The following is a 21,501-nucleotide window of genomic DNA, read 5'->3' as shown; positions in this document are numbered from 1 at the left end:
AGCCGTTCTCCTGGGAGAAAGACATATGTTAATGTCTCCTAGGAGATATATCGACTCTATACTAATTATGTCTAAGGCATTTGCTCTGCACTTTATTAATGGCTTCATGTTCTTTATGAACTTCATTTTCTTTATGCTGATCTCCATAATACTGGTGTTCCACACCACCATCTCCTCCTGAAACAACAGCCTCCAGAAGCAGCTCCAGAACACCCTGCACCCTGCAGTCTGTCTGTCCTCTAGAGCAGGGGTTCCCAAACTTTTCAACCCGCGACCCCCAAAATAACGGTGCCAGAGACTGGCGACCCCCACTATCCCCGGACGTAACTGAAAAAATAAATTAAAATGTGCGCACAGGCCATACGCACTAGGCTTATCCAAACACGGGCTTAACGACAACACAAAAGAACAGAGCAGCCTGATTTGATTTTACATATAGAAATTTACTGTTTGATAAAAAGCAGAATCCCTCAGTCAAAATAATATCCATGTAACATGAGTGCACAGTATTGCTGTCATGTGCAAACTTAACTTTGAAACATTACTTTCATTTCCACTTGAACAGAAGAATATCTCAGTCAGGGTAATATCCACAAACTGTTGTAAACATATGTACATTGTTGCTGGCAACTATGTTTCAGCGTTAATCTCATCTAATGAGATGGATGCGCACAATGCGCGGAACACAGCAAGTCCATTCTCGGTTTAATTGTTGAGACGGCCGCACGGAGATCATCCCCCACATTTAGACGTGATCTGTATTTATTTTTAATATATGTCAGTGCAGAGAAAGTTTTTTCGCACAGGTATGTGGAGCCAAACGGCGTCAGTACGTCCATCGCGGCCTTGGATAGCTGTGGATATTCCCTCTCGACTGAAAACCAGAACTCAGCAAGCGTCTTGGAATTAAAATCTGTCTTTAAAGTGCGGTCACATGACAGCTCAATCAGTGCGTCCTCCATGCCGGCTGACAGATGACTTGCGGTGGTTACAGTGAATGGTGATTTTATCCAGTCATATTGTTCAAGAGCCGTTTCCTCAGGGAAATACTTGTCAAAGTGTTCCAGGAGGGCTTGAAGGTGGGTAGTTATAGACGTCTTCACAATGTGAACACTCAGATCATTTTCTTCCATGAATTCGTCCAGCTCATTAAGCATGTCAATCCTTCCCATTTCAACTCGTGCAGTCCAGCGATCCACTTTTCTCTTGAATACGCAGATTTTATCACTCATTGACATGATGCTTGTGTTTTCACCTTGCAATGACAGGTTAAGTCCATTCAGTCTGTCAAAAATGCAAGACAGATACGCTAGCCTTGTTAACCAGTCAGGGTCAGTCAGGTGGTCAGCGAGCTGGGACCCATGCTCCATCAGAAATAAGCGCACCTCGTCCCACAGCTCAAACAGGCGGCTGAGAACATTTCCCCGTGAAAGCCATCTGACTTCTGTGTGGAACAGCAGGCCCTCGTGCTGCGATCCCAGTTCATTGCAGAGAGTGGCAAACAGCCTGGTGTTGAGTGGACGCGATTTAATGTGGTTGACAATTTTTATTGCAGTCTCAAGAACACTTTTCAGCTCTGGGCCGAGCGTTTTACTCGCAAGAGCCTCTCTGTGGATAATACAGTGCGTGAATTTTATGTGGGGCGACACTTGTAAGAATCTTGCTTTAAGTCCTTTCTTTTTCCCCAGCATTGCTGCAGCACCGTCTGTACACACACCGATGCATTCATCCCAAGACAGACCCTCTTCTTTCAGTTTGTTGTCAAGTTTTGTGAAAATTTCCTCGCCTGTGCATGTTCCCTCCAGCGGGGCGCAAAATAGCAGGTCCTCGTTAAGTTTTCCATCAAAACTATATCTAACGAAAACAAGCAACTGGGCACAGTTTGATACATCCGTGGATTCGTCTAACTGTAAAGCATATTTCCCTTTCTTCACTCTGTCAATCAGCTGACTCTTTATCAACGGTATTAACCAACGTTTCATTTTGAAAAATCATCAAAAAGTCATCAATGAGCTAGTTCAGAGAAAATCTACTGGCCCGCTTTGTGATGTTTACTGTGGAGCCGTAAAGTGACCTGACGCCTGCAAATGATGCTATCGTTAATCTGTCGCAATCACCTCAGGAGGAAAATCTGTAGTTTTATTTTGATTTTAACTACCATGTTTCATAATTTTGACAGCTATGGCTGAATTCTTCTGTATTTTAATTTTTCCAAATGTATTTTATTATTATTTAATTTTTTTATTATAATTTTTTTTATTATTTGATTCATGGAAATCATTCCGCGACCCACCCCTCGGCGTCCCGCGACCCCCCCTTTGGGAACCCCTGCTCTAGAGCATGAAGCTCCAGAACACCCTGCCGTCCGTCTTTTGTAATTGTAATTGTAATTGTCTTCGAGAGCATGTGGTGCTGAAGCAGCTCCAGAGCACCCTGCTGTCTGTCCTCTAGAGCAGTGTTTCCCAAACCTTTTTTCTGGGGACCCATTTTTTTAAAATTACAAACCATCGCAACCTAATATAAAAAAAAATACAGTACTATCAAAATCATGCTTCTTGTTTAAAGTTTTTTTAAATGCTCATGCCGAACAGTTAGGCGTGTATTTATAGGCAGCTATTGTTATCAAACAGTCAATCAATCAATCAATTAGTTAAGATAAGATAAAACTTTATTAATCCCCCAGGGGAGAAATTTCGGGTGTTTCAGCAGCAAGAAGTAAGACTGAAACTGTAGAGATAGATGCCAAAATAATGCCAAAGTATTTTTGTAAAAAGAAAAAAAAAAGTTGTTTTTTTTTATATATACTTTTTTTTTTTTTATTATTTATTTGGCGACCCAATTAAAATCTCCCTGACCCAGTCTTTGGGAAAGACTGCTCTAGAGCATGTGGCACTGATGGCTGTGATGTGTTTGCGTCCTGCAGGTCGGTGGTGCGGCTCGCTGCTAGTCTGTTAACTAAGCTGGTGGACAGCCTTGCCCCCAGTATAACTAGTGTGTTAGTGCATGGCAAACAGGTAAGTGGACCTAACCCTAACCCCAACTGGGTATACCATATGGTATACTTTTTACTATATCATATATCCATGTATAAACTACATAGTATACTATAAATAACATAGTATACTGAGTATATTATGTAGTTTATAGTATGCTATGTAGTTTATATTTCGTTGTATTTCATTCTGGACTCCTAGCGATTCTGCAGTTTAAGAGAGGCTCAGATTGAGGCTCAGATTGAGGCTCAGATTAAGGCTTGGATTGAGGCTCAGATTGAGGCTCGGATTGAGGCTCAGACACTGAACTGTGGCCTCGCTCTTCAAAGACGAGGCTTCTGCAGCTCAGAGGAACAGATTCCAGATTAAAGGAGATAAAAGCGTCTCTATCAGTCAAAGTGGTGAGGTATCATTATCCCAAGATAGAACGCCGGAGCCGCAGTCAGGGTCCCCTTGCGTCATGTGACACACCCCCAGAGAAAGCAGACACAAACACACACACAGACACACACCCAAAGACACACACACATGTGCATCTTAAGCACGTGTGCAGCAACACTAGTGGACGTCCGGCCCTGGTAGCGCACCCTGCGCCGTGTGTGTCATCATTTGGCTGTGCTGTTTGTGTGTGCGTGTGTGTATATGCATGCTTTTGTGTGTGTTTCCCTGTCCTCTTGACGCGTGTGTGTCTGTGCGTGCGTGCGTGCCCGGCCAGGTGACCCTGGGCGTGTTCGGCCAGGAGGAGGAGGTGGTCTCCAAGCCGCTGTCCCCGGGGGAGATCAAGGCGCTGCTGTATCTGCGCTGTGCCCCAGAGGGGGGCGAGAGTCAAGCTGTGCTGCAGCAGGAGCTGCTGATCCACATCGGCTGGATCATCTCTAACAGCCCCCAGCTGTTCAGTGGCATGCTCAACATCAGGATCGGGTAGGGGGGCTGAACATCTGGATCGGGTAGGGGGGGGTGAACATCTGGATCCAGAAGGGGGGGGCTGAACATCTGGATCGGGTAGACTGAACATCTGGACTGGGTGGGGGGGAGGGGCTGAACATCTGGATCGGGTAGACTGAACATCTGGACTGGGTGGGGGGGAGGGGCTGAACATCTGGATCGGGTAGGCGGGACAATGCAAGCACTTTTTATGATAAGACTTTTATTTTGAATAAAGAATATTACAGACAAAAAAAAAGACAGAACCAAAGCGAGAATATTAACGACATTTGAGTTTAATTTCCTGATTCCACAAAGTCGACATAGGCCCCTTCCACACGGAGCCGATTTTTTGGTGAAACCGCATAAGTCTGGTGCGCTTCGTCCGACCGTCCAGACGGAGCCGGCAAATTTTTTATTTATTATTTTATTTGTATTCTTTTTGTAGCTTTAAATACAACCCCTTGAAAAATGTAATTACTAACTGTACATTAAAAATTATTTCTGCTCAATTTAAAAGGTTGAATCTCCTCGTGACTGAATGTTTGTCTACAGCGCGCAGGCTGTATGCGCGCAGGCTTGATGCGCTCCACTTTTTTCTGTGGAGAACCAACGCCTTGAATATTTACAACAGCGTTTTTACAGCTCGATGCGGTTTCGCAATGAATCAATGAGATATTCCTGAACCGCATGAAACGAAACCGGATCGTTTTCGCCTGTTTCGGCTCTGTGTGGACGGGGCCATAGTTCAGACAAAAGGACCCAAAGATCAAGGAGAGGAGGTCCTTTGATCCCACTTCAAACACTCTTTATTGTGCGGGGCGACAGAGAGCTCTGTGTAATACTGCCCACCCCTCTCTGGTGCCCCCCCCCCCCGTGTCCCCAGCTGGATCGTCCAGGCCATGCAGCACGAGCTGAAGATCCGTGCGGGGGGGCTGCCGTCCCAGGACGTGTACCAGCTGTCCCCCAGCGACGTCAAGCAGCTGCTGCTGGACGTACTGCAGCCGCAGATCAGCAGCAGGTACACAACTACACACCACTACACACAGCTGCTACACAATGCTACACACAATTACACACCACTTGCACCACTACATACCACTACAAACCACTACCACCACTACACACCAGGGTTGGAGTGGGGCACTAAAAGCCACTGGGAAAATTCTGACCGGCCCGGCCCTCAACCAAGTCTACGCATTTGGGGAGGACTTAACGAAATATGAAATCTGACCACTAGATGGCACTACGCAAATGCACAATATTGACAATAAAGTGTAGGTTTAAAGGTATGGCCACACTGAACGCGTTACGTGCGTAAGATTACGCGTGTAACGCGCCTAACCTGACGCTTGATCATTGTGTGTCACAAAAATGGTTCAACACGCCTAACGCGGCTAGGCAGCTAGAGGAGCCCGCCCAAAAGGTATTTTCCCCCGCTACTTTTCTTTTGCTCTACAAACATGGCTGAGATCACCACCATCGCTGCGCTGTATTTGTTGTGGGTGTTCGAGGAGAGTAGGAACACTGCCGTGTTTGGGTGCATGATAGAGCTTAGTTCGGGCCCAGAAAATCAAGCCCGACCCGGCCCGGCCCGACACATTAACTGTAATTATGAGCCCGAGCCCGATTTCAACCCGACATTTAATACATGTGTAACTTTGTACACATTTTTTACTTAGGCCTACTCTGCTAAATATATATGTAAGGGATAATGTATAGAACGCCGGTCATTATCGGGAAATAAGCCCCAGGCCTACTCTGCTAAATATATTTGTAAGGGATAATGTATAAAACGCCGGTCATTATCGGGAATTAAGCCCCGACAGGGCGAACAGGACATCGACGCGCAGCGGAGGTGTCTTGCTTCGCCCTGAAGGGGCTAATTTTCGATAATGACCGGCGACGTTCCATACATTATCCCGCTTATTACACGGCTACTTGCCAAAACGAAAAAATAACTTCACATGGTGTGTCTTTTTACAATTTATTCGTTACCAGCATTCGTAGTGTTGATCAGCAGAGAAATAGTCCGCCAAAGACGTTGACATCGCTTAGCAACCGAAGACGCTGGGGTTGACAAGTTACCAGACTACTACCCATGCAAGTGAACGGAGTGTTCCACGGCATTGAGAAGACCTGTGTAATAAAGGCCTATAATATTTCTGTTTATAGCATAGATTTCTCCTCAGATATGGCCAATAAAGCACTGATTTAAAAAAAACAAACAAACGCTTGATCAAAGGCCCGGCCCGAGCCGGGCCGATATTTCCCACCACTATCCTCAGGCCGGGCCTTTGATCAAGCGTTTGAGTTTAGATTCTCGGGCAGGGAATCTAAACTCCAGCACGACATCCTACGTAGGCGCTCACAGCTGGATGAGTTTCACAACCTCCTCATCGTTTCAGCACACACTGAAACGATAACTTGGTCGTCCATGTTCTTTCTGCTTCTGTGCGTCCTCGGCTCCGTCGCTCTGCCAGTGACATCGGGTCAAGCTCAACGCTGATTGGCTATCACGGCTAAGCGTCACGCGTAGGAGCGTAAAAAGTAAAAAAAATTTAACTGCGTGTTTTTCATTGGTCGTGTTATTTAGGTGCGTAAGGCCTTTTCACACTACCTCCCTCCGTCGACAGATCTTATTGACTTTGCATGGGGCGTTCGTGAAATGCATTCAGGGTCCGTCCGTCCATTCGGCTCCGTGGCCTGCGGCAAAAAGTTGAGAAATGTTCAACTTTTCAGGCAGCGGCGGATCCATTGGCCAATCAGATCGCGGTTATGCAAACACACTCCACGCGTTTCCTGGATCCATTTTGCAATAACAAGCAGAAAGAAGCAGAAGAAATCCGGCCGTTATATTTTTTTAAAGAAATGTGGAATGATAGGATTGTTTTTTAGTCATCATCATTTAGTCACTGTTGTTTGTGTCATCTTTTGTATATATATCCACACATCGCTTTTGTAGCGGGAAGCGATTTGATTGGCTGCAGTAAGCGTCTACAGAGACTAGTCTCCTATGCGTCAGACACGCCCTCGGTCATCCGCCGACGGACGCATGTAGTGTGAACAAGGCGTACGCGTCTAACGCGCCAAACACGCTGCTTTAGCGCGTGTAACGCATCTACGCGCCTGAACCAATGGTTCCCTATGCAAAAATGCCGATTTTACTACGCCTCTAACGCGCGTAAAGTGTTCAGTGTGGCCGTACCTTAAAACTTTTATGGGTTTTCTATTAATATAAAATATAACTATTTATATGAAATATAACATCAAAATAAAATGATACAACTAATATGTATATATATATATATATATATATAGGGATGTGCATTTCTGGCAAAAATACTATTCAATTTTCGCTGAGAAGTATTCAAATAATATTCGAAAATCGGTCAATCAAGAACCCCCCCATGAACGCACGCAGGCACACACAATGACACAGGGAGAGGCTTTTATGATTTGTATGAAGTCAATCTGTTTATTTCACCAACTGAGCCATCAACATTCAGCATCAAAATTATTTCAACGTGGGCTTAGGCAGTTAGGCCTACATGCGCCGAAAACAGATCGCTATTTATTTATTAATTTATTTTACTGAACACAGCCTGTATGACGGTGAACTAGACACGTCAAAAAAAATAACTTCACACTGTGAGTCTTTTTACAATTTTTTGTTACCAGCATTCGTAGTGTTGATCAGCAGAGAAATAGTCCGCCAAAGACGTTGACGTCGCTTAGCAACCGAGGACGCTGGGGTTGATAATTTACCGGACTACTTGCGGAGTGATACTTGAAGAAAAAAAAACTTTCCTTGACAGCGGTCATTATATGCTTTGCAACAGTGAATTACCAAAAAAATATTCACTGCTGGAAGTTGTGAAGGCCCATGCAAGTGAACAGAGCGTTCAACAGCATTGAGAAGAGCCGTGTAATAAATAACAATAGTCACATTCATTATTCGATATTCTACGTGACGACTATTCAACGATCGTTGCCCATCCCTATAAACCCTGCTCACTTGCATGGGCTAACATTACTTAACTTCTGCTAGTAGCAGCTCTTGCTCAAATTAATTAGCCTACTTAGCTTGACTTTCTAGCAGTAGCAGCAAGGCTATTAAGAAAACCGAACACTTGCTGACAAACAAAATGTGGTCGAATCCAAGAGACAGTCAGTCTATTTAATTGGCTAAGTCATTCATTCGTCTGAACTATACCAGCACATACACATTTGACTAGCTAGCTCCCGCCTAGCAATAACATCAGGCTAACTAACTGTTTTTCTGTCAATTCACCTGGGCCCGTATTACAGAAACTTCTTATCTCACAATTCCTATCTTAACTGTTGGGTAACCATTGTAATTTGAGCTAGGACCAGATTTAGGAAAATTGTTGTTACAGATTAACAGTTCCTAAGTCATTGCTTCTATCTTAATTCAAGATAGGAAAAGTGTATTACAGAAGCATCCTAATTGCCAAAATCTTAAAAAAAAGTCTCCTAACTTTAGGATAACTGTTTGGCCATCCTAAGTTTTGCGTCGGACATCATCTAGCCGTAGTTATCAGTGTGAGTGATGGCTGCGATAATTTTATTCGGCATTTTAGAAAATGAAGACAACCAGAACAGCCGTAATTTATACATAGAAAGGTTGTTAAGCAACCCGGACGATGTGCTGCGTTTTGACGACAAAACCCTCATCAACCGCTATAGATTCCCTCGGGCGATGATACTTCAGCTAGCCGAGCAGCTGCGACCAGCGTTGGAGAGGCCAACGAGGCGACACGGGGCTCTCCCGGTAGTCGTTCAACTGACCAGTGCACAACGGGTTTTTGCAAAAGGGGATTTTCTGAGCGAGGTTGCCGACATGGCGAAAATGTCCCAGACGGCAATTTCTCTTAATATGACGATGGTGGCAACAGCGATAAGCAGACTGGCCCCCCAATATATTTTGTTTTCGAAAGCGGAGGAGTTGTCTTAGCAGTTGTGTATCTCTGCAGTGACATCAATACCTATTTGGAGGAAACGCATCAGAGTGGCAGGCTTCTTGGGGATTCTGGCTATCCCTTAAACCATACCTCATGACTCCAGTGGGAAATGAGCGCTCGCCAGCAGCCATGCGGTACACAGATTTTTTGAAATATTTTTTTTAAATTCTCAACAAAATAACACTAGTGTTGTGGTTAGGCTGTTATCTATGAATTTTTAATCCAATAGGTATAACCAAGCTCACAAAAAGTGCAGGTCAAGGCAGGAGCGTCTGTTTGGATTCTGGAAGAGCAAGTAGCCTTTAGGTCTAGTTATTTAGTATACATTTAGTAATAGAAAAAGTTAATGTTGATGAACTGGCAAGACCTCTTAACAGTGCATGAACATAATGTCTAAAATCTTTTTAATCAGATGGAGATGCCATGACACAAGTGGAGGCTACCTCCAGTATTCACCCGAGAAAGTAGTGTTGTTTATTAAAGCCACAGCAGTGCTGCACAACATGTGTAGAATGGCCAATCTTCCTGACCCTGAGATGGACGCAGCAGAACCAGAAGGCCATGCTGCGAAACCAGAGCCGCAGGGGCTTGTCACTGGGGTCAACATCAGGAATCAACTGATTCAGGATTTCTTTGAAATAACCGGCCTAGATTATTAATATGGGGAGAATAGAAGCTAATAGGCTAAATAAAAATCAAAACAATAATAATAATTAGTAATGACAGTGTAATGATAAATATATATATAGTTTAATACAATTTAAGAGTGTAATTATACATAAAAATAAATAGCTATGCATAAATTGATAGGACTAATGATTTAAATAAACAGGTGAAATATGTAATGTAAATTTAATAATATATTAGAGCTTATATACTAATGATCATTATGCATACCAATAAATAACTATCTACATTAATTAATAGGACTAATGATTGAAATAAACAGGTGAAATATGTAATATAAATGTAAATATATTTTTAGAGCTTATAATACTGATTATACATACCAATAAATAACTATATACATTAATTGATAGGACTTATGATTTAAATAAACAGATCTGTAAATATAAACAATTTGTTTGGATTAAATTAAATTTCTTTGCTGCACTTTCTGCAGAGCCTTATTCTGCTCGACTTCTCCCACTCAAATTTCTCCCCCTCTAACTCCAGCCTCTCCTTCTCTACAGACAGCCTCTCCCCCTCTAACTCCAGCCTCTCCTTCTCTACAAACAGCCTCTCCCCCTCTAACTCCAGCCTCTCCTTCTCTACAAACAGCCTCTCCCCCTCTAACTCCAGCCTCTCCTTCTCTACAGACAGCCTCTCCCCCTCTAACTCCAGCCTCTCCTTCTCTACAGACAGCCTCTCCCCCTCTAACTCCAGCCTCTCCTTCTCTACAGACAGCCTCTCCTTCTCTACAGACAGCCTCTCCCCCTCTAACTCCAGCCTCTCCTTCTCTACAGACAGCCTCTCCCCCTCTAACTCCAGCCTCTCCTTCTCTACAGACAGCCTCTCCTTCTCTACAGACAGCCTCTCCCCCTCTAACTCCAGCCTCTCCTTCTCTACAGACAGCCTCTCCCCCTCTAACTCCAGCCTCTCCCTTTCTTTCTCCAGTAGAGCCATGGTGTCCGCCGAAGACTTCCTTCTTTTGGCTGTAAAATCAAAGTGGAAATAGCTTATTAGACCTACGCTATAATAAAGCAATTGATTTCAGGCTTATAAAATATATCAAAATGATGAGCAATTTAATTAAATGAGTGCAATTTAGTTTACTTTACACATGTCTTATAATCATTATTATGTTATTATTATTGGTTAAAAAATTACCAGGGTGGTGCCATTTGGGACGATGGTGATTCACAGGTGGCCCCCTGGCTGCACTCCTCTACCACCTTCAGAGTAATTAGGCCGTTTTGGAAAAGATCTCCAACCTCCAGCCCAACCTCCAGTCCAACCTCACATCCACCAGGAATACCTGTATGAATATGGTATCTTGTTAGTCTATGTCCATGAGCGCAATTAAAGTGTAAAGAAGCTAGCGTTCAGACTTTCTTACCTTTCATAGTGGACTTTGTCAAGAAGCCAGACGATGCGGCACTCAGCAGGGGTAAGGGGAGGAGCCGCCACCAGTTTTTTTTTGTTCTTTCAGCTAGATAGCTGATTTCCGCTTAACATTGCTTGTCATTGTTGACATTTTTTTTTGAGGGAATCAACGCTCTGCCAGATCCCCGACACCGCGGTGACAGCGTCAGCTATTTTAGCCCATTCAACTTTTTTTTTTTCTGCGCTGACAGTCGGCGACAGAATATCCTTCACCTTTTCCACTGAAACAACTAAGACCTCCAGCTCGTCTGTTTTGAAATTTAAAGCTCTCCTATTATTATCGTCCATGTTTATAGGTGATAGTCAGAACGGAGAAGTGGCGGTTGCTAAGCAATAGACATACATGTTGTGTACGGTTGTTGAATTTAGCAGTTAGGATTTCCTAAACAGACATAAGATAGGATTTGGTGAGATGAGATAGGATTCCTAAAGTAAGTTAGGATTTGCTTCTGTAATACCAAATCAGAAAAAATCCTATCTTAGAGCCTCCTATCTTAACTTAGGATTTAAGATAGGAAGTTTCTGTAATACGGGCCCTGCACGACTCGTTGATGCCTGACTTCTGAATAAATCCCTTATTTTTGAGCACTTAGATGAATCCCCCTTCAGCATCCGCTTCTTCTTTATTCTGCCCTTTCTGCCCCTCCTTTCTCCTTTCTCTTGCCTTCCATAAGTGCCACAACAAGCAAGCAACCACGTAAATCCTTCCACTGTCTCGAACTTCCGCGCTTTCTCTGTCTGACGTATCTTGGGTCATGCCATTAGACGGGGGGCCACTCATATATCCTCCTACATTTCCCAAAATAGACTTGACCTGCAATCTGTTCATTGGATAAATGCATTTCCCAATCCCAGGAGCCTTTGCTCCATTCTGCGTCAATTCAAGATCAAACAAAGAAATGAAACTGCAGTTCGTATTTTCTATTCATGACCATGAAAGTTCTGTAACGCCTGAATAATGAAGTAAAAAAAATATATAAAAATAAATCATGAATGAGATATAGAGAGTAAGCAAGTGGTATAAATATTGGTTGGACGTTTGCTTATATTATATAAACTTAGGACAAAAAGTAAGGAAATTTGTGTTTGGTAGATTACTTTTCTGTGGTAACAATGCTTTTTGGCAATAAATCTCATATCATTGGAAAGCCTGTTTAGTTCCCTTTCAAATGGTGCCCCATTTGGAAGGAGCATGCATTTGTGGGATGAGCAGCAGCGCTGAGTATGTGGGTTGCGCCCATGAAAAATTTGCCAAATCTTTTCTGCCATTGCCAAACAGGTTATTTTGCTGTTGCTATTGACACTTGTTTTGAGCTTCTGGTACCCCCAGGTGCTACCAATCAGGTGCCTGATTGGCACCTGGTTGGCAGCACCTGTGAGCCTGGGCCCTACAACTGTAAGTACAGCTACAGTCAGTAACTGTCTGCTCCAAGAATCAGCATGCCACGTTTGACTGATGGCCTTTTCTGCCCCTCCTTTCTCCTTTCTCTTGCCTTCCATAAGTGCCACAACAAGCAAGCAACCACGTAAATCCTTCCACTGTCTCGAACTTCCGCGCTTTCTCTGTCTGACGTATCTTGGGTCATGCCATTAGACGGGGGGCCACTCATATATCCTACATTTCCCAAAATAGACTTGACCTGCAGGGGGCCCTTGTGATAGGGCAACTTCAAGCTGGTTTTCCGCAAAACCAAGTTGGGGCATTATTTGGAGTGAGCCCTATTACCCTCTCCAAACTGAAGGCCAAGTTCCATATAACGGGGGATGTCAAAGACAGGCCGAAGTCGGCGTCCCAAGAAGACGACACCCAAAAAGACCATTTCATCACCCTGTCAACACTTGCCTGACGTATAGGGGACTAGTCTCTGTAGATTTGCAGTCAAGGTTTGCAGGACGATATGGCCGACGGCTCTCTGCCCAGACAATCCGGAACAGACTACACGCAGCCAATCTTCGGTCTCATAAGGCTGCCAGGAGTCCTGCCATGACTGCTCTTCACCGTCAGGCCCGTTTGCGCTGGTGTCGGCAACAAATGCACTGGAACCTAAACATGTGGAGGAATGTTATGTTCAGTGATGAGTCCAGATTCTGCCTACGGCAGTTGGATCTTAGGGTCAAAGTGTGGAGAAGACGCGGAGAACGCTATGCTGATTGCTGCACCTATAGAATATAATCTTTTGGTGGAGGCAGTGTGATGGTGTGGGGTGGCATCTCCCTCACTGGAAAAATGAGGCTTATCATCATTGGAGGCAATCTCAATGCAGAGAGATATAGAGATGAGATTCTGCAACCAGTGGCAATCCCATATCTCCACAGTCTGGGACCAAACTCTATCATCCAAGATGACAACGCTCGCCCCCACAGGGAGGGGTTTATCAGAGACTACCTCCAGAATGTGGGAGTGGAGAGGATGGAATGGCCTGCTAGCAGTCCTGACCTCAACCCCATTGAACACTTGTGGGATCAGCTTGGGCGTGCTGTTCGTGCCAGAGTGACCAACACAACCACGTTGGCTGACTTGTGACAAATGCTGGTTGAAGAATGGGATGCCATCCCACAGCAGTGTGTGACCAGGCTGGTGACCAGCATGAGGAGGAGGTCCCAGGCTGTTGTGGCTGTGTAGGGTTCTTCCACCCGCTACTGAGGCTCCTGTTTGTGAAATTAATATATTATTAAATTGCCAATATGTCTTGTTTCTTCAAACTTCAATCATCCAATCCACCAAACACCAAACGAGTAAATGGCAGAATAAGCTGTTTGACATTGGCAGAGAAGATTTGGCAAATTTTTCATGGGCACAACCCACATACTCAGCTCTGCTGCTCATCCCACAAGTGCATGTTCCCTACAATTGGGGCACCATTTGAAAGGGAACTATACAGGCTTTCCAACGGTATAAGAGTTATTGCCAAAAAGCATTGTTACCACAGAAAAATAAAACACAAACCAAACACAAATTTCCTTACTTTTTGTGCTAAGTTTAGTATATCTCTGGGATTTTCACAGAGGGTGGAGCCTTGAAGTGGTTTCAATTATGCTCAGGGCCGGCTTGCCGATGTCTCGCAGCCGCTCACAATAATTGTGGGCCGGTCCACCTGACTTCGCTGGCCGGCCGGCCGACCGGGAAATCCTGATCGTCCCAACGGCCACTTCGCCTCTTCTACACACCACTACACACCACTACACACCACTGCACACCACTACACACAATTACTACACACAACTACACACCACTAAACCACTACACACCACTAACACCACTTCACACAACTACACACCACTACACACCACTAACACCACTTCACACAACTACACACCACTACCCCAATACACACCACTACACACCACTTGTTACGGCACCATCACATGGTCGGAGATGGTACAAAATAACATGTAGGCTGAAGACAATGGGCTGCGTTGGAAACAATGAATTTATTTAAGCATTGCTTTAGACACATGGCGGGATGGTTATTAAATCAACGAAAGGAAATAGAACCAAACAGAAAGGACACCCTAACTAAATCTAACTCTGGGGGAACAAACTTTCTTCCTCCTGACCAGAAATAAAAGGTAGGTGATTCTGCTGGGTCCTCTAACTACGCTGCTCTAACCTGAACTAAAAACGTGAAGCCAACCACCAACGCATAAATGATAGTAAAAGCAAGAATGTTCCCACATGGGAAATTAGTGCTTAACAGCAACTTGCAGTAAATATCAATAAACTCTATACATAAGGCGCTTAGTGCCGGTGTGGCACAGCCTGGCGTTGCAACACGGAAGCGGGATGCGTGCGGGATCATCCACCAGAGATCGGGACAGGTGTTCTTATATCCCCGATGCCACTCCCACAATCAGTCCACAGCGGCAACAAACAGCCTGTGGAGGAGAATCAGGAGCGGAGAAGAACGCAGCTGGGCAAATACAATATCTGCCCCTATAATGAAGTAACACCACTATACACAAATGCTACACACCAATACACACCACTACACACCACTACAAACCATTACACACCAATAACACCACTACACACTACTACCCACCACTAACACCACTACACATAACTACTTCACACAACTACACACCACTACAAAAATACACACCACTACCCATCGCTACACACCACTGCACACCACTACACACAACTACTACACATGACTGCACACCACTAAACCACTACCCACCACTAACACCGCTAACACCACTACACACAATTACACACCACTACACTAGTAAACACCACTACACACAAATACTACACACCAATAACACCACTACACACCACTAACACCACTACCCACCACTAACACCACTATCCACCACTAACACCACTACCCACAAATGCTACACACACCACTACACACCACCAACACCACTAACACATCTACACACCACTACACACCAGTACGCACCACTAAACCCTACAGAAAGATCCCCAGCCCCAGGTCAGCAGCAGGTACAGACCGGTTCAGACCAGTACTAACACCACTAAACCCTGCAGAACACACAACTAACACCACTACTCACTTGTTAATCACTAAACCCTCCGTAACACACAACTGCACCTGACTACACACGACTACACACCACTAAACCCTACAGATCGCACCACTAACACCTCCACACCCTACAGCAGGGGTTTTCAAACTTTGAGTGTGTGTGGACCACCTTATAATACACATAATAGATATGTCTACCCACAGTCCTACCTGAATTACCCGCACCTCTTAATAGGCATATACTAGCACTAAAAGTAACATAGCATCAGTACAACAGGCTCGTTAAAAGAACGTTTACTGCACACAACGGCTGCCACATATTTAATGTATTTATTTAAAGCGCCCGAGGGCGTAATCAGGTTCATTAGAAAACCAGGCTTATATCCATAGCAATGATAATGGAGTATTTAATATGTACAGTAATCACAAACGAACTGAACTAAATGTTTTATGAAAAAATGTATTTTATATTTTAGTTTGCTTTTCCAAGGACCACCTGCAGTACCGTCTCGGACCACTGGTGGTCCGCGGACCACAGTTTGAAAATCACTGCCGTACAGGACACGCCACTACACACGTTGATCACGACTAAACCCTCGGGTCAGGGTTAAGCCTAACCCTGACTAACCAACCCTCGGCCCCCCCTGTCCCCTCCTGGAGACCCCGTCCCCATGTGTTCGCTGTAATCGAGCAGTCTCCCCTCGTCTGTCTGTCTCCCTCCGCCGGTCTGTCTGCAGGTCCTGGCTGAACCGGCGTCAGATCGACGGCTCTCTGAACCGCAGCCCCCCGGGGTTCTACGACCGCATCTGGCAGATCCTGGAGCGGACCCCCCACGGGATCATGGTGGCCGGGACCCACCTGCCCCAGGTAGGGGCTGGTGGGGGTGGAGATGAAGGGGCTGTTGGGGGTGGTGGAGGTGGTGGTGGGGGTGGAGGTGGAGGGTGAGGGGGTGGTGGCGGTGGTGGAGAGGGTGGGGGTGAAGGTGGAGGGGGTGGGGGTGGTTGGCTGCCGACTGAGGAGAGAGGAGAGGTGATGGAGTAATGTTTCCTCCTGCTTCTCTCCTCAGCAACCCACCCTGTCCGACATGACCATGTACGAGATGAACTTCTCCCTGCTGGTTGAAGACACACTGCAGAGAATCGTCCTCCCAGAGTACAGACAGATCATCGTGGAGGTAGGAACCTTTATATATATTTATGTATATTCACTATATATTTACATTTATGTCTATACATATGTATACATAGAATATACATAGGGTATCTGCAACAGAAAACACCACCATGCATAGCAGTACAACTAAAACAAAAAGTGCTTAGCATTGAAAAGCAAAATTATTTGAATGAAATACATTTCAATCCAATTCAATTTTATGAAATACAATTCAATTCAAATCAGTCAAATTATTTGATATCAGTATGAAAACATTAAATTCTGGAGTTTGAAAGAAGTTTGTTATTATGGAAGAAGCATCATGTAAACAAGACAGAACAAGACTTTGTTGACCTCGCAGGGCATGAGGAGGGTTTGTAGGACTCTGGCTCTCAATTGCTCGGAAAAGCACCAATGGATCGTGCATTATGCTTATTCAAGCTTTGGAAGCATTAGCATGCCAAACCACAGAAGAGCCAACATCAACATGGAGGGCAGTCCGGTTGGTGGTGTGGTTGTCCAGATTCTGTTATCTCCTCGCTGATGAAGGTCTCTTCTGTAATGGCTAGCTGCTGATGGTGGTGTCCATCGTGCTGGAGAGAAACCCGGAGCTGGAGTTTGCTGAGAAGGTGGACCTGGATGGTCTGGTGAAGGAGGCCTTCATGGACTTCCAGCGGGATGCCAGTGGCCTGCAGGGCAAAGAGAAACAGGTGGGGGGCGTCCATCTTTTTGACTTACTTGTAAGGTAACGAAAACAGAAGGATTCTTATTTTCATGGGTTTATACACTAATTAAAACACATTTCTTACTATTTGAGATTTAATTAATAAATTAATAAAATTAGAATTAGTAAAAACATTTCTGCCTCGTCTGTTCCGATATGTGCCACTCAATTCTACACACTGCACAATAAAGATGTGGCTGTATATATGACACACTGCACCTTTAAGTGGTGATTGGAATGATTTTGGAATAATTTTGGTTCCATAACCCTAAATTAGGTCTATAAACTATTAACTATATAACTATTTAATAGTACTATAACATCTCCACTATATTTTACGATTTCCAATAACTGCTCTCTGTCCTCTGAAGTCGTTCATCAGGGCAGTGGACGGCTAATGTTTCTTCTCTAATATCTTCACAGGGGGACAATGACATTGGGGTTGTACTATTGAACCAATTAAGAAATATTGAACTGCTTTTTGCCATTTTATTTCAGCTATTTACTTTCCCCTTAACCCTCAAAAATATGCTTCAATAGTATTAACTATTTACTTATGCAATAAAATAAGTTCATTAAAAAGTAATTATGAGAATGATTGCTTTTTATGACTCTGCATGGTCACAAAACACCTTGGAGGGAAGAAACACCCTAACTTAGTAACCTTACTACCCCTCACCCTAACTTACTAACCTTACTACCCCTAACTTACTAACCTTACTACCCCTAACCCTAACTAACTAACCTTACTACCCCTAACTTACTAACCTTACTACCCCTAACCCTAACTAACTAACCTTACTACCCCTAACTTCCTAACCTTACTACCCCTAACCCTAACTAACTAACCTTACTACCCCTAACCATAACTAACTAACCTTACTACCCCTAACTTACTAACCTTACTACCCCTAACCCTAACTTACTAACCTTACTACCCCTAACTTACTAACCTTACTACCCCTAACCCTAACTTACTAACCTTAATACCCCTAACCCTAACCCTTTACCCTTTACTTACCTTACTGTCCACCCCCATTTACCTCCCCCACTTCCTATGAACGGTCTACAACGTTAACATCGTTAACACAACATGAGCGAGAAATTTAACAGCTTGGCAACAACAACAACAAAAACAACAACAACCAAACGGATATCACTAGCTCTGCCGGGCTGTAACGGCCCTCCCTCTCTCCCCTCTCTCTACTAACCCATGTAACCAAACAGATATCACTAGCTCTGTACCACTGTAACGGCCCTCCCTCTCTCCCCTCTCTCTACTAACCCATGTAACCAAACAGATATCACTAGCTCTGTACCACTGTAACGGCCCTCCCTCTCTCCCCTCTCTCTACTAACCCATGTAACCAAACAGATATCACTAGCTCTGTACCACTGTAACGGCCCTCCCTCTCTCCCCTCTCTCTACTAACCCATGTAACCAAACAGATATCACTAGCTCTGTACCACTGTAACGGCCCTCCCTCTCTCCCCTCTCTCTACTAACCCATGTAACCAAACAGATATCACTAGCTCTGTACCACTGTAACGGCCCTCCCTCTCTAACCGCTGAGGCGGGACCTGAATGCTAATGTACGGTGGTGTGGTCTCTGTTTGCATTCAGGACGGCATGGAGGCGTTTTACAACAGCCAGCCCATGGGGCAGAGGGGCACCTCCTCCTACCTCAGCAAGGCCGTCATCGTGCAGCTGCTGCAGGGAGACCTCAAGCCCTGCAGGGAGGACCCCTGCTCTGTCAGCTAGACCCCCCACCTCCACCCTGAGGACACCTCCGTCAGATAGACCCCCCAGCCTCCATCCTGGGGGTGTAGCTAGTGCTGGTGGAGCATGACCTGTGTGTATTAAATAGCATTGGCGTCATTCAGGATTCAATGGTTTAGTTTCCGAAGAAGAGGCTCTCTGTCTAGTCTCCCTGGTGGGCCTTGGCTGGGGGACCCCAGCGCCATGTTGACCCCTTACCCCTGGTCTACTGCCACCATGGAAAACCTCCACACTAGCCTTCCTTCATCACAAAGGCAACCCTTGACAGAGCATATAGATATAATATATATATTCTAGAGTTTAAATGATCCAGTACACTGCCATGAGATGAGGGGAGTATCATGAGATAGAAATGAATAACATTTTTAACCAACCCCAGGCTCAAATCCTTTTCGGAAGGATACTTGATTTGCTGCGTGAAACCAGTGTTTGAATGAGCCTGCAGAGCTCTAGACGAGGGCCTTGCTCAGCAGGATTCTTTAAGGCCTTCCTGTGTATGCGGAGCCACCAGACGGTAGCTGTCGTCTTCAGGAGGCTTTGAGGGCCGGTTGGGAGTGAAGCGCCTGAACAGCGTCTCTCTGCTCTCCTTCTATTGTGTGTTACTGTACGTTTATCGTGTTGTGCACCGATTTGATCCACATAAAGCCTTGATGATCTTTGTTTGACTCTGTTCTTCATCCATTCAAAGGTTATTTTGTTAATCGATTCGTGAGTTCTCTTCACCTTGTGAATGTGGAGGTGGGAGTGAGTGCTTTGGTTCATATCGTGGAACACTTTCAGTCTCTGGGGTTTGATAACTTAACCTCATGTGGATTCTTGAGCAGGCGAGCTGGGGGGAGGGGGACCAGACCCTGCAATCAATCGGAAACTCAGCCCAGGAGCAACAAAACTCACCCCCGGAGCAACACAACTCACCCTCTGTGCTGTTACCCTCTGGTTGTAGGATCTTGTTTCAGAGCCTTCGCCACTGAACAACCCGGGACACTTTAACAGTGATCTCTGCTCTGTGAGAAAGAGCTGGAAAATAAATGTGATACAGCCCCACAAGAACGAAGCCGAGGTTGGAAGCAGTCCGGCTGCTGCCTTCTGTCAGTTCAAGAGTCCAGACGTCCAGTTCATCAGTCTGAATCGGACTCTGCAGCAACTCTAAACTTGGCCAGTTCATCACTTAAATCATTGGAATCTAACCTCAAGCAAAACCGGTTTAAAAAGCACAGTTTTGTGTATTTGTGTGTGTTTTGTGTGTTTGTGTGTACATAGTAAACTTGGGGTGGACTGACCTGCGAACCGCTATCGCACCGACAACCTCAACACAACATTCAAACCACTCAACAATGGGACGGCTGCTGCAACTATTGTGAAAGTCCATCGTTTGGGGAAAATGGAAACGAGGAGTACATTTGACTACATTTGGTCTGTTTGGCGTTTAAACCCCCCTGGACTCCAGGACCCCTGCTGTGCTGCACACCACACCCTTCACTGCCCGCAGGACTCAAGAACTTTAAATGCCACTTGTCCGAAATATCCAGGATGGAAACCTGGCATGAGGTCAAGTGTGTGTGTGTGTGTGTGAAGTTAAAGGGATACTTCACCGGTGGAGATATGAAGGTTATATGAAGTAAATAATTCTATGTATTATAAATGTGCCAAGAAATCGGTTCATCCTAGCCTGAGAAAAGGCAGAAAGTGTCTCTCTGGCTCAAAAGTAAGAAATCCTCCAACTCCCACTGTTGTAAATTCCCTATTAGTTTGTTATATCGTATCGTGTTTATATATATATATATATATATATATATATATATATATATATAATGTATATAGCGTTATTTCTATTCAGGCACTTTGGGCAGCCCAGGTAGCGGCGTAGGGTCCTAGAGTTACGAGTTGTACAGGGCCGCGCCAGAGCTCGTTGCGAGCGACCGCTTAACACGCCACGACAGAGAATGCTTTCGTGAAGAGAAAAACATTCCTACATCATTCATTCATTCCTACATCGTTCATTCATTCCTACATCATTCATTCATTCATTCATTCATACATCTGTTCATCCATTCCGTCATTCATTTGGTTACTTATTGAAGTCATCATTGATGTCATTCGTCTGCAAGAGATATAAACATCCTGAACTGTTCCCTGTGTATGCGCCTACTCTCTGACCGGAGTTACCGTCCTGGATAAAGTCGTCCCAGCAAACGCACACATACATTCTACAATACCCACAGTGCATTGCGCTCGCTGCACCACCCGCCTGTTTCCGTTTGGAGGGGGAAGGACCAATAGGTCCATGGGAAGGACCCATTATACTAGCGCGAGTGGTAGGGCGAGCAAACTTTGTGTA

At 44.8% G+C, this 21,501-nt stretch overlaps 1 protein-coding gene across 2 annotated transcripts in view; it reads left to right on the top strand.

The window, feature by feature from the left end:
* The window catches only part of phkb (phosphorylase kinase, beta), a 94,921-nt gene extending 75,095 nt beyond the window's left edge, over positions 1–19,826 (top strand). For both annotated transcript variants that reach the window (XM_079737100.1, XM_079737099.1), the window contains 7 exons: positions 2,924–3,014; positions 3,709–3,914; positions 4,804–4,938; positions 16,245–16,374; positions 16,574–16,681; positions 17,229–17,369; positions 19,008–19,826. In XM_079737100.1, coding sequence (XP_079593226.1) covers positions 2,924–3,014; positions 3,709–3,914; positions 4,804–4,938; positions 16,245–16,374; positions 16,574–16,681; positions 17,229–17,369; positions 19,008–19,145 — 949 coding nt within the window. In that variant the 3' untranslated portion in view covers positions 19,146–19,826. The remainder of the gene's footprint in view (positions 1–2,923; positions 3,015–3,708; positions 3,915–4,803; positions 4,939–16,244; positions 16,375–16,573; positions 16,682–17,228; positions 17,370–19,007) is intronic.
* The last annotated feature ends 1,675 nt before the right edge of the window (positions 19,827–21,501 follow it).

The sequence above is a fragment of the Pollachius pollachius genome, assembly GCF_949987615.1.
Source record: "Pollachius pollachius genome assembly, chromosome: 5".
NCBI classification, from domain to species: Eukaryota; Metazoa; Chordata; class Actinopteri; order Gadiformes; family Gadidae; genus Pollachius; species Pollachius pollachius.
Note: the sequence above shows the minus strand (reverse complement) of the source record. Positions and strands in the feature narration are given on the sequence as shown.